At 43.1% G+C, this 14,444-nt stretch overlaps 1 protein-coding gene across 2 annotated transcripts in view; it reads right to left on the bottom strand.

Moving 5' to 3' along the window:
- MMD (monocyte to macrophage differentiation associated) overlaps positions 1-14,444 on the bottom strand; it is a 40,264-nt gene that overhangs the window by 8,991 nt on the left and 16,829 nt on the right. Inside the window, exons 1-2 of one of the 2 annotated variants that reach the window (XM_050319245.1) lie at positions 7,870-8,035; positions 1,666-1,747 (exon numbers count right to left, since the gene is read on the bottom strand). In XM_050319245.1, the coding sequence (XP_050175202.1) occupies positions 1,666-1,747; positions 7,870-7,898 (111 nt within the window). In that variant the 5' untranslated portion in view covers positions 7,899-8,035. Of the gene's footprint in view, positions 1-1,665; positions 1,748-7,869; positions 8,036-14,444 lie in introns of those variants that run through there. The other variant, XM_050319244.1, reaches the window with a different exon arrangement.

Below are 14,444 nucleotides of genomic sequence, written 5' to 3'. Positions count from 1 at the left end.
CTCTTTATTCCAAAACTTCATGGAGAGACATTGCTAAATTCTGTTTAGAGTCAGCAATGTCTAATTGAAAACTCACCCTAAAACCCAGTGGCAAAGACTCAGCCATTTGACCATCTAACAGTCAGTAACAATCTGTGACACAGAGAAGCTTTTTCTGTATAATCCGCCGTGTTCCCAGCTTAGATTCCATTTCAAGCCTCTAATTATTGATCAAAAGTTAGTTATTGCATCCATCTTTATTTTAACAGTTCATGGTAGGTTTTAGCACATAGTTTGACTATGTTCAGGAGGTAATTAGACAGCACAGACTGCAGCATTCCAAAAAATACTGATACATCTTGGCTGTAACCTCCTGCTAACAGGCAGGAATAAGACATGCCTGTTTTTCAACTAGGTGAAAGCTAAAATTGCTAAGGAGCACAGCAACCTCTGCCAGATATTTTGAAATCTAACTTTTTGGCCAGAGCAAACAAGATTTGCACAAGGATTATGAGATAAACTACATATTTGTGCTAACTAACAGAATGTTGCTTCATTCCCTAGGCAAATAAGCATATATTTACATAATGCTGTACATGAGACCCTTGGCTTAGGAACACAGAAGCTTAAGTTAACTTTCCTATGTGTAAAAACCAAGTGATTTCTGTTTTCACCAGCACCATGGAGCTGTATGTTGGTTATTTATAAAATATTCACAAAGGATTCTTAGGAACAGAGCTCTTTCTAGAGCTGAAGAGTCCTGGGCACTGCCTTGAGCTTTCATATCTGCAGCTCACTCAGACACTCTGGAGATAAGGGACTGAGGACAAAGTCAAACATACTTCAGATGTTTGGAGTTAAACAAGGGATTGAGGAGAAGCACAAGCTGCTTTCATAAAAGGGCAAATGCTATCTCAAAAAACAAACAAACACATTTTTAAGTCCTTTTCAAAGTGCCAGACAGCAAATTAAACTTCCTAATTACTAAAGGGAAAAAAAAAACCAAAACAAAACACCAAAGGGGATTGCTTTCCGTATTCTGTATGTCTATATTATATATTCACACCTAGAATAAGCGTTTACATTATGAAAATAAGGACAGAGTGGGAGTTTTCACAACGCTGTCAGCACTGCTGGTGCCTCTTCGCAAAACAGCAGATTTCCTGAAGAATCAATTCACGGATATCAAGTATCAGAACTGAGCCAGTCCAGCTCTTCTAGCTCATACCCACAGGAGTCTGATGAAGCCTTTACTTTAACATGGATAAAGCTTTCTGATACTTGCAGTACACAATTACACAATATTATGTCAGCACAGAACTGGGAAATCCACCTTGCAAGGTTAACTCTTGTTGGCCTATATTCCCTTTATCGTAGGCATCCTTTGACTGGGACAGAGGAAAAATGTCTAGTTCAAGACATATAACTTTGCTAAAAAGGAACCTCATGAAGCATCTGGAGCTCACAAAGATTCAGAACAGGGGCCAGTCATCACTAAACATCTAATTTTCTGGAATGCCAGAGCTAAAGCTTATGCACACACACAACCAGTGAGGTCACAAATATGAATACGCTCAGGCAAAGGTGAGCATTTAGCATTCCAAACCCACAGAAATTCACTGAAACATCTGGTTTAAAAGAATATTAAAAAAAAAAAAAAGGAGAATAAAAAAGAACTGTACTTACTGCATGTGTGTAACAGTTAGCAGCGTGCTCATAGCAAGTGGGTTTGTAGCGGCTGTTGGCTGGAGCTGGGTGGTTCATGAACCTGTTGAATAATTAAGAGGCACTTTTAGGCAAGTTAATAAACCATCACTTGGAGTGTCATGAAGGAATATCTCCAACCCAGCAGCGTTGAGAATTGTAAGTACAGACATGTTATTTAAGCTCAGTTCTCCCAGGTCCTCCCTACCAGAAGCAGGTTACAGCAATTTCTGTGACTGCTGTCACAGTGCTTGGTTATCTTTAATCAAGACTCTCTCTTTTCTGACAGCTTGGTCAACTGAAGAATGAGCTATTTCCTATGTAAATTAGCTAATATGGACTTGAATTACTCTTGAAATCTGGACTTCATCCTAGCTGCCAAGGGTTACTCTTCTTTTAAGAAGTTCCTGAAACTACAGCAATATTCCAGTTCTACAACACCTTGGAATAAATCAGCCTGAATACTGACTTTTTGATTCCTATACCAAGCAATATTTGTGTTTGGAGTATTAAAAGGCTCTTGTTTTCTTAAAGGTCAATCCTATCATGTGTCTGTAACTAAGATTCAAGACACACAGGGATGAAAGCAGACTCTAATGGTCAACTCTGAAGAAGAAAAATGTCAAGAGGTTTACCACAGACATTCCACCTTTTTCTCTAAAAATTTTCAAACATTACCTAACAAACAAACAATCACACCAAACACAGTCTGTGCAAGCCATACAGAATATGATGGAACTTGAGAAAGCTTTGGAAGAACTTGCCAACGTAAACGTTTTGTTTCACTGTAGTAAAATACCCAAACACTTGAGTCGTTTCTGTGAAACTATTATAAAACCACGCACTGACAACTAGTCAAGTATCCAACTAACCAGGAACAACTTCACAACAAATACAGTATGTGTCTGTATGTTCACAGCTGAGAGGAGGCTTTTTTAGCAAGATTTATAGAAAAAGCTTGTTAGGCAAATGTTGGTCCTTCCCCATGTCCCTCCTGGTTTAAGTCAAAATGAGTCCTATTCTTATGACATCCATAAAATATTGGCTGACCTCAACGCAGGGAAAAACAAACAACCAACCAAAAACATCCAACCCACATCTTACAGCTTGAGTAAGCAGTTCCAAATTCGAGGGATATTTCATTTGGTTTTCTTGGTTGATTTATTAAGTGATTTGTAAACCATTTTTTTCTAAGCTCATATATGAAAATGTAGCAGCAACGATAAAATAAAAGTGTCGTGATCCCTCCCCAAATTGTGGCAACTTCAAGAAACAGTTTCAATTGTTACTAATGTGAAGGATAAGCTAAATGTGAATTTAATTCACAGATACTGAGTATAAATTGTTTTTAGCAAATTAATAACTCCGCAGGAGTTAATATACGGTTAGAAAATGGTAATTCCTTTGTCAGTGACAAGTGGCACCTTGCTCTCCTCTCCAAGAGGACAATGACACCATCATCATAAACACAGGCTCACAGAACATTTGTTGTCCAGTGCTTACAGGTCTTCAACAGCTGCTGAAGACCATCTCTGCACCCTCTACAGTTGGAACATTCAGTTTACCCAGTTCTGCTTCCAAGTTAGGAAAACATTTAAAAATAAAAGCATCTGTTGGCTCAGCGAGTGACCGGGCTCAGACTGCCCTTGCCTAACTCCATAAATTCAAAGTCATGGGAAACTTTTCACTGATGACATCAGAATATTATTGCATTTCTCTGTGATGGTATTTAGAAGTTCCACAAGAAGTAAAAAATAAAAATAAAATAAAATAATAATAAAAAAAAAGAACCCAAAGCTGAAGAACCAAAAGGAATAAGCTTATACTCGGTAGTAGCTTTATAACTCCCACTGTTCCAAATTTCTATGTGAGGTATTATTATCATATAAAAATCTATAAATAATTGAAGATAGCCTGCTAATGGGGTGTTCTATTATCCAGTAGAGGACTACTTTTAATTGTTTTTCCTTTCATTTAGTAGAAAATGTACTGCATCTTCCTAAAGCAGCCACAACAGAGCTCGGGATAATGTTAGATTTTAAACAGAATTATGAATGAACACTTCAGAAATCAGAACCTTTTACTCTCAGTAATTTGAAGACAACTATTAGCAGTAGAGCAGAACACAAAGACAGTAACAAAGCTATCCTTGCTCTGTTATCTACACGAAGGGTTGGGGTTTTTTCCCTTCTGTGGCAGCACAGGAACGATGCAAATATTCATTCACATGTGGTAACTCCAGGCTGGTAAAACAGACAAGCACCAGATTTCAGAGAACTTCACACTTACAAAACATTTCAAACATTCCTTATTTTACATACAGTAACAACAACAATGGTCAGGAACACGGCTGTCGAAAGCTTTACTGGACATCCTCAACATCCGAAACTTGCTGTTTCTCCACCAGAGAGGGTTCCAGCAGAACCCAACACCAGCAACACTTCACCCACAGGTTTACAGCAGTAACACACCACCACGGGTGTGTTTTGGCAGGAGGGGCAGAGTTCAGCTTTACCTCTGCCTTAAAAAACGGGTCTCACAACACCCCAGTAGCACCTTTGCTGTACATGTGAGGTTCCTGCACCTCTCCCTTTGGAAAGGCAGCGACTGCAACAGGCTGTGAGACCCAGACATCAAACACCGGCACATTTGCTCAGGTCACTCCTCACAGGCAGTGCTCTTAGTAGAGCAAAGTTTCAGTTCTTTCCCCCTGCCTTTTGATGATTAATTATTTATAAACGTTATCAGGAACAACTTCAGAGGGAGGATCACTACAGAGGTGGTTGCACAGGGTACTAATTCCAGCTCCTCTTGTGTTTCTCTCATTTTCAGTTTGACAGATCAGGTTTAATGTCTTAAGAAACAGACCTGAGGTTTGAAAATAGCTGCTCTGCGATATGACTGAAGTACACATCAAAACCAGAAGAAATTATTCTGACACATACTGCTGAAGTCACTCATGTACTCCTGTAGTTACAGGCAAGTGTGACACTGCAACATGAAGGCAGAACAATGTGGTTACAGACTTATTCACATTCTAGAGGCAGAAGTGGTTCTATCCTTTCTCAGAGATAAATAAATAAATAAATCCCACTCCACCACCAACAGATGCTTCTTGTTTTCTGCCACATGAACACTGAAACACAGGGACAATGTTCTTCCTCCTGTCTACAGGTCACGTTTGCCTCCTCTAGAAAAGATAATGGTGGGAATTACAATCTCACCTTCCTAAAAGTGGAAGCTCAATTTACAGCATTCAGATGCTGTTTACTCCCAAACAAAGGCTCTCTACAACACAACCATTAAGGTTATTATCAAATTCAGGACAGTCTGATAAAGTCCCACGGAACTGGATTACAATTTACAGGAAATGTTTCTAAGTGAAGCCTTTTGATTCTCTAGCAAATCTCTGATGCATTCTTTAATTGCAGGACTCCAGTGGAACTGGACTCATTTAATCAGGGGATATGCAGCACATCTCACAAGAAAACACAAATACGTCTCCATTTCACATACTGACAACCCAAGAACCTCCACGATAAAATATTAATGCCTTCAGTACCAGAATATGAAATTACTGAAATTAATAGATTAAGAACTGCTTGCAGCCAGACAGGAGAGCAGGATGCTTTCACACTGAGCTGAGCTGTGAGTTCCTTTTCACAATTTAAATGCATTCTCAATGCTCAACATCTGCTCGAGGCCAAGGAAGTCCAAGCTCCAGAATTCCACAGCACGAAAACAACCTTCTTTGATGAGCACACTCCCAATAGAAGAGGAAAAGGGGTATTGAGAAAGACATAAGACAATTTAAAACAGGAGGGAAGAAACCCATACCCCCCTCCCTTTACACTACTTGAGCTCTGATCTTGAAATACTTGGAATATTTTAAATGTCAAACACAGGGACTGATCGATCCTTTGTGAGAGACCCCTATCTCCAGCTCCTATTCATTGCCAAGGAGCAGATGCTGCCTGTTTCACAGCGATTCCAGAATTAAGGGAGGATAGTATTTGGGAGACAAAGCAGGAGGAAAATCTGAGGGTTCTTAATGCTTTGTCTTCGCATGCAAATCCAGCTTAGAAAAATAAATTACAAAATCCCAAATCTACTGCACGTCTCTGTAAGGCATTTGTCTGGCAGCACAGCAAGCTTAGACCCCAGACTGCAGAAGGGACATCAAATCTCGCCTTATTCATGATTCCCATCTGCTGAATGAATTATTCTTTTAAGCATGAAGCAAAATGTCAGTAAAAACAGCAAGCACTGATAATGGCCTTGAAGATCTGGAATTTTTTTTATAGTCTTTTCAGGAAGTATATTTCCTTTATTCAGCTCAAAAGACCTCATACTTCCTTTTACCAACATAAAAGCACATTATCCCTTTCTGTGTCTGTCTTCCTTGTGCTTTCCAGCAGCAGAAGCCATTTAGACCCAATAAACCACAAATAACAGCATATGAGAAACTGCAACAAGGTGGGCGTAACTCCACAACACCACCATTAGCACACATTAAACGGGGTTCAAAATTGCTTCAGTATCTAAATATATGCTTCAGTATCTAGTATGTTATCTAGGCTCTTTGTCTTCAAGAGGAAAGACAAAAAAAAAAAAAAAATCACCAGCAGGTCAAAACAGATCGGCACTACATTTTCATGATGAACATTTAGGTAAGATTTTGAAGCAAATCTAAAAGGTTCATAAAAAGCTTGCCAAATTGGCCCATATTTCCTCTTCACAAATTCATTCAGTTAAAAGTAGAGCCATATTCCTCTTCACTAGGCGCCTTCCTTCCTGGATTTGACAGTATCTAGTTGTGGTTTGTAACTGTTCACATAATCTTTACTATCACTGAACATCTGAGGCACAGAAATAATTCAGATCAGTACAGAAGCAGTTCCCTTATTTGGAAATATCAGTGAAATCACACGCTGTGTAAAGGTTCATGTACTTACAGCACGATACTAAAGATGAAAGGAAATCTGCAATACTCAGAGAATCCATAAACAACTCTGGTACCATGCATAGATTAGGTCACGGAAAAAAGTGCCCGTGCATCCCACTGACCTCTCCAAAGGTCCTCAACCTTCCGGCAAGTTCGAAAGGCAACGTTTCAAGTGAAGAGTGGGCAGCAAAAAGTCACCCCCGGGTGCTGCAGCACATCTGAGCTCAGGGGCAAGGCACCAGCCAGCCTAACAGCCGAGGTGTGGGCTTGCTCAGAAAAACCACTGCATTTGCATTTTTCTCTCTCCGTTCTCTTTCAATTTTATTTCCCTTTCAGTACTTAGTTTCTTGAGCAAGTTGGTGAAAGGAGAGCAGGGCAGCCCTGTGGTGGGTACCTGCTGAGGAAAAGCACCATAGAAACTGCCCTTGCCCCAGAGATGGACTGTCCGTCAATAGTTACCAGCCTTGCATCCCAGCTTCGGGCAAGGAGGAACCTAAAGCCCACGGACGTACATCTTTATCTAGAAACCGTGACCGCAGTTACCCAACCAACAACCCACCCCCCCTTCCCGCCACCCGAACACGAGCAGCATCTTTTTGAGCTGAAGAAGGGTTGATTTTTAAGCTGAAAAGAGCGTAGATTTAGATTGGGCATCAGGAAGAAATTCTTCCCTGTGAGGGCGGGGAGGCCCTGGCACAGGCTGCCCATAGCAGCTGTGGATGCCCCATCCCTGGAAGCGTCCAAGGTTGGACAGGGCTTGGAGAAACCTGGGCTAGTGGAAGGTGTCCCTGCCCATGGCAGGGGGATGGAAGGCGGAACGGGATGAGCTTTAAGGTCTTTCCTATCCAAACCATGCCGGATTCTGTGATTCCATAGCCAGCCTGCCCTGAGAGGCGGCTGGACGAGGATCTCCAGCGCTCTGCGGGTGCCGGACCCAGCCCGGCCCGGGAGCCACAGGTCGGGCCCCGCGCGATCCGCCCCACGGCCGGATGCGCGACCCTCCGCCCGCTAAACGGGGGCAGCAAACAAACAAAGAAAGAAACAAACCCCACGCAGACCTTCCCCACACACACCCACTCATCTCCCCGCACCGCTCGGGACGGGACGGCCCTGCCCTGCCCTGCCCTTCCCGCCCGGCACCAGCGATGCCGCGGCAATCTCGGCTCCCCCACCCATCCCTCGCGGAGGGCACGGCGAGGAAGGGTGGGATCCCCGCCGGGGGACGAGCGGGGCGAGCTCACCTCCGGAACCGCTCCCGGAGCCGCCGCATGGGTCCGGGTCGGGGGGTCGGGCCGGGGGGCTGCGGGCGGCTCCGGGGGCGGCTCGGGCCGGGCTCCGGGCCCGCATTGGCGAGCGAGCGGCCGCGGCGCGCAGGACGGCGGGCGCCGGGCGGGCTGAGCGTGGAGCCGGGCGGGCGGCGGCCGCTTTAACCGGCCCCAGGGCTCCCTCAGCCCGCGCCGCCCCCGCCCCGGCCCCGGTCCCGGCCCGCCCACCGCGCCACGGCCCGCCCCGGCCATGGCGGGCGGGACCGCCCCCCGGCACCGCCGGCGCGGGGATGGGGCCGGGGGGAGCGCCGGGAGCCGCGGCCTGGCTGAGGGTGCCGGGCAGCCACGGCCGCCGTGTGGGCGCTGAGGGCGCCCGGTTCAGCTCGTCCCCGCATCCCCAGGGGGGATGGAACGGCGCCGGGGGATGGCGGCGGAATTGCATTGTCTTGGCTCGTTCAGCCGACACGAGCGGTGGCAATGCGGCTCTTCCTCAAAGCCTGGAAGCTGAAGGAGCCCTTCCACAAGGGTGTCCTCACCCCCTGGCCCGTGGGGTCCGTCCCGGTGTGGAGATGCCCAGCAAAACACCCCTTGCTTTGCTGTCACATCAACCGAGTGGAGGTTACAGTGTTGAGGCTTCCTGTGCTAACCTGACTAGCTGTCTTACCCTGCCTCTACGCTGTAATCTTATCTACTCCAACCAAACTTCCAAGCAAGGGTTATTCCACTGAGTGAAGGGTCCATGTCAAGCGTGATTCCATAAGATGAATGTGGTGTTGCCTCGTACAGTACAAATCAGGGCATGAATTAGGAGAATATTATGATGTATTCATGCTCCTGTTGTCGAACCTAAGATCTTTTTTACAGTGGGATTTGGAATGATTTCAGTCCTCAACGAAAGCAATTAGTAGAGGAACACCGAAGCAAACCGTTCTGTAGTTTAGACAAATAAACCATATCCAGCGTCAACATCTTTTATGGCAGGACTGAGACAGATGGGATCTGCTGGCAGTTGCTGCCATAGTTTTAAGTCATCTCCCCAGCCAAGCATGTCACCTCTGCCAGGTAACCACCTCCACCACAGGCAGCAGAGGGAAGAGTGAGCAACATGACTTGGCTGGACGTCAGGCTAAATCTGACTTTTCATGGCCTTCATGGCCCTCAGTCCCATTTACCAACTCTTCCTCTGTGCCAGAAGTGAGCAAAGGATTCGGTGGTAACAGTTTTGTAAACTGCCATGGCAAGAATTGCCCCTCAGTTTCTGTAGTTCTAGGATGGAATAAGCTCTTCTGGTACAAATTGAAGATTTTGGTTGTCTCCAACAGAGGCTTGCTGCAAGGACAGCTGGGGCTGGGCCAGAAGGCAGGCACTTGCTCAGCTTTGCTCAAGGGGGAAGGTAGAGCTTGTTGCTGAAAAGGAGAGCTCTTGAAATGCAGAACTGAGCTGGTTCCCTGAGAAATACATCTATTAATCTCTGAGGTATCACTGTTAATAAGTTGGTACAATCTGTCATCTGATTTAACAGTGTCACAGGTAATAAGGTTTCATATTGCTTATGTTATCTGTAAATCCAAAAGGAGCCAAGTTTGAGGACACCACTGAAAAGCCCAGACCTGCACACGCAGCTACATCTGCACAGCTGAAGTGTCAGCAGTATCCCAATATCCTGGCTTTATTTTGAGGCAGAACTTTCAGGCTGTAAAAACATTCAGGAGCATGCAACATTGTGGACATCATGACTGGAAAGCTGCTGCTTTGAGGTTCTGATAAAAACCTGGACCGACTCCTGTAAAATGAATGTGCCGACACCTTCAAAGGGGCACACGGAGACGTTGGATCTTTTCTCCATCTTCTCTCATTCCCCCTGTTCCTCTTTGACTCTTTCTTCTGTCTCTCCCCAAGCTGTTCCCATTTTCATTTCCTTCCATGCTGCCTTGGACATTTGATCTAGACTCTACCAGCAAACACATCTCAGAGCTTTTCTCCTCACAGTTTTCAAAGCCTGTTTTTCCACCTTTGTTCTGTGATCACAGATCTCAAACTGGTGTAACTTCCTGTTCCATCAAAGATGTACAGATTCAAGATACTATGCAAGTTAATAAAAATTTAAAAAAATCACTGTTTCAAACTTTTTTTACTTTGAATGAAAATAAGAACACTCTTATCATGAAATCTGACTGAGTGGAACCAGGTTAAGAAGACTCCCAACCATCTTGACAGTGGTGATGAAACTGGAAGATTTTGAAGTGGATTTCTGTGTCTCTTAAGGAGAGCACTGAATTACTCAGCACACATATTGTTAGAGCAGTCCTGACCAAAAAAATATTTTTAGTACCTGTGACTCTTGTTGAACTCATCTCTGTAATTGCTTTTAATGATCTATTGAATCAGAATGCCTTAAAAAAAAAAAATCCCAACAAAAGAAACCCCTTATTATGGACGATGGAACCATTAAATCTAAATCCTAAAAATTGGCATCAGGCATACAAAATTAAGGAAGCAAGAACCTTATTAGTTTGATTACTCACAAAGTATAAAAGAGCCTTTGAATACCCAAAGTCCATTTGATTAAAAATGTTTATAAGACTAGAAATATGTCCTGGTGCACTCAGCTAGAATTTTAATAGATGAGTCAGTTACAAGAAGATGGAAGAACTTTTCTTACTCGAGTCTATCCCTGCTGTGGGGCACAATCAGGTAGTGTGCTTGGAAGGAGCAATGTATTGAAAATGAACAGCCAAGGGCTTGTTAATAAGACATTTAACCTATTATTTTTTCACTGGGAAAGAGAATTTAGTTCTGATCAGGGTTGTGAGGTATTTGTAAAATGGGTTGCCCAGAATGAACCAGGCAATCTCAGTTTGATACCCAACCAACTCCCATTTGGCACCTAATAAGAGGTGTTCACATAGCAAATCTATTACTAATTGCAATTCTTGACAGTCAGGAGCACATGAGCTGTGTGGTTTGCCCTTATTATTTCTAGGTCAAATTTTACCCGTGTGGAATCTCCTGCTGGCCCTTCACAAGCACTTCTGCTTGCCTAGGGAGGGAGAAATTTGTATTCCTGGACTATTTATGAGCATTATATTCTCACACATAGACATAATTTCTGAGTCAGACATCAAATGCCTTTAGAGGGTTATGCAAAGAGAGACACAGAAGTGGGGTCTGGAGTTTTCACTGCATTGCAAAATTGTCGTGGGTTGCAGAAATCCATCAAATGAATATCAAGGACTTGCCAAAAGCTTCCTCTTCCCCACCCAAGATGAAATTTAATTGCTCCATGAGATGTCAAGTGGTGAATGAAATCCTCTCAGGAGGTTATCTTAATAAAAGTAAACATCTCACACAAAAGCTGAGTTTCTTCTGGCCCTTTGGCACAGACGAGTTCTTATTACAAGCCTGCACAATAACAAGTCTTCTGATTTGTTAAACAGATAACAGAGAAGCAGCTCCCCAGCTGCCAAAACGGATGTGTTAGTGACAAGACATCGCTAACATTCCCAGGTACTTACTTTTTGGAGTTGCCAGTGGTGACAGGCTGGCTCTGGAGGCAGCAGGACAGCACACAGGGAGCTCTTGGCCAATTTAATGCAGGGACTGAGCAGCACAGAGCCTTAATGAGGCAAAGGAAACAAGTCTGACAGGTGAAACTCCTCTCCACCCCCACTCTACACCGGGGAGTAAATCAAGCATTTCTGGTAAATGAGGGTGGAGAGAAATACCCTTCTGCTTGCTTTTGACTCCATAACAAACAAAGAGGATCCAGCCTTCCTGTCTTAGGGGTTTGCATGATAAAGGAGGAAGGTGATGGGTCTGTTAAGGTTTGGTTTAGAAGCTTTAGTGGTAAAGCTCTTTCCCTTCCTTGGAATTAGAGAACAAAGGGTTTGGACTTCCTTAGCACATCTGAGGACATGTGGCAGCAGAGGTACCCTGTGAAAAGTTACCCTCTGAGTCTGAAGCAGGATGAAGAACCTGTTGGCTTTTTTCTTGCTGCAGACTGACCCAGATTTCTGCTTTATTTGACAGTCATTTTGAGCAGAGTGTGAAGGAAAAGCATCACTTACTGAAATGCATGTCAATGGTCTTGTGAAACGAGTGCCTCTCCCTCCCTCAGCCTTCTCCCAGTATAATTAATAAGGTCATCCCACTGAAGGCAGGCTTATAAATAGCTTTCCAAACACTAATGGAATTAGTTCTGGCCTGGACAACTTTTCCAGGGTGACACAGGTATCTAAGAAGGGCTGGCTCCTTGGCATAGACAGCCACTTGCAGTTGAAATATTGAGACATAAATATTTACCTGCTGTCCCAGCTCTTGTGCCAACATTAAACCTGAAATGGGATTATAGCATTGCTACTGATATAATAGAAAGACTTCCTGCAAGTAAAACAAGGAGGTTGAGAGGAACGGGCCTTGTCTTAGATTACATTAGGCTAGATAATGAAATGTCAGATTCTGCTGAAGGTTTCTCTTTTGTCAGTATTTCTGAGGAAAGTGTATTTTTCATGGCCACAAAGCCACAAGATTTTGTGGGGATAATAAACACTTACCTTGGGGAATAACACCAAAGTACTTCAAGTCAAGGAATTGTTAGTATGACAGTAATTAATGGGAAAACTATATGTTTTAAAATTGACTATTTGAATTACTTGTGAACCGAGCCATTGAACAGCTTTGAGAGCAATGGCTGAATTTTAAAATTTGGTGTGAGGCTGGAATTTCATAATAAAATAAAATCTAAATGTGTGCAGAAAATGTAAGCTCTGATTTTTTAGAAAACTTAAAGCAAAATGTAGAGAGAATGTATCTGATTTAGGGACTTCAAATCAATGAACTTTAAGCTCCTAAACAAGAGACAGACAGGAAATTATATTATGACTATTTATGTGACTAATGAAGTTTAATTGCAGGAAAATAATGGAGAAACATTATTTTGTAGTCATTTGGTCTCTGAATCAAACAGTAGTTCTTCCATGTATTGCATTTCCAGTAGTAAACAAAAGGATATAGATCTCAAAATGCATATCAGGAAACCCAAAGAAGATCACATTTGATATTAATCCATCTTTTCAAATTCCTCCTGGTTGCATGTTCTGAGTATAACCTTCTCCTCAGATGAAGAAGCTGACCCAAGGGCAGGAGGTGCTTCATGTAACTGAGAAAAGATCGTGTCTTTGGAGAGGGAGAGAAAAGCAGCACTTTTCAGTCTCTGAAATGGCCTTGGACCAGCTGCACAAACTCTGAGTCATCAGATGAATCAAGTCTGTTGATGACTGAAGAGAACTTTTACTTCAAAAAATACAGAAGTATCTTGCTTTCAGATATTGATTATGTAGCTTTTCCTTTGGGAAGCTTTAGTCATAAAGGTGCCAGATTTCAAGGCTTCTTTAGAAATAAAAAGTGCCAGGGAAGTTTGGCTTTTAGTAATTGCACCATAAAAAGATGGTGGCCCGTAGCCCTTGGAACATGAATCAGTTCCTCCAGCAGGAATCAGTATGTAATTTTGGCTAACAGGCAAGGAGGGGGTTATTAAAGGGCAATGCAAAGGTAAAATTCACTCATAAAGAGAATTTTATACAAAAGGCCAAATCAGGACAACCTGACTCAGGAACTAAGCAGCTGTCATTGCCTTCAGGTTCAGTTTGGACCGTACCGTGAAGAGCACCTTAAAAAAAATCACAGTTTAGACTCTTAAACCCAAAGGATAAGAGTCATGAGACTCTGTGTTGTAGATGCCTTTAGGAAGTCTACAACAGAGAATAAAGAATTACTCTGATTGTACTATAACAGTAGATACTCTCAGTGTGAGTAGATCCTAAGGGACCAGGTCTTCCACCCCATCCTCCAGTTGCACTGATGGGGTCTCATCACTGTGACCTGCAAAGAAAACCACTACCAGCTGCACCCCACTCTTGGGGAAAAAAAAGACCATTATTGCCCTCTCACAGATGCTGGATTTTGGCATCCAGAAGCGGAGGCTTTTGAAGATCTTTTTAGCAACCTGTTACCCATGCAGAACTGAATTATTTCACCTTGGCCCCAATATTTCACATACCCTCAAATTTTTGCCTTCTCAAAGGTAAATGAAAAATGTTCACACTTATACTAAAGCCAGAATGAAGCAGTTCCATGTTTAAATCCCTTTCCACAGTGGACCACCTTTAATCAATGTTTATAACATTGACATGCACAAACCTTTACCTTCCTTTCTTCTTCCCACCATTGGGTTTTTTTTCTCTGTGAACGTGTCTGCCATCCATAATCACTCTTAATACCTCATCTTTGACATCACAATCAATGAAGGGAAATAAGCTGTTACTTAATGGGGCTGACACAAAATCCATTTAAGTTAACGGAAAGACGCTCATTGTTTCCTATCAGCTCCAGGTCAGGCCAAAGTGAACAGAGTGGGTGGAATTTAGCCTGTCATTTGTCATCTGAGAGGAAATGATTTCTACATTCCCATTTGGAACTGCTTAGAGATTTTAAACATATTTAGCAAAAGAAAACAAATGGGTTTCTTGTCAGGGCTTAAATAGTTGAAATTT

The sequence above is a fragment of the Myiozetetes cayanensis genome, unplaced genomic scaffold, assembly GCF_022539395.1.
Source record: "Myiozetetes cayanensis isolate MyiCay16 unplaced genomic scaffold, myiCay2020 scf22, whole genome shotgun sequence".
Classification (NCBI taxonomy): domain Eukaryota; kingdom Metazoa; phylum Chordata; class Aves; order Passeriformes; family Tyrannidae; genus Myiozetetes; species Myiozetetes cayanensis.
Note: the sequence above shows the minus strand (reverse complement) of the source record. Positions and strands in the feature narration are given on the sequence as shown.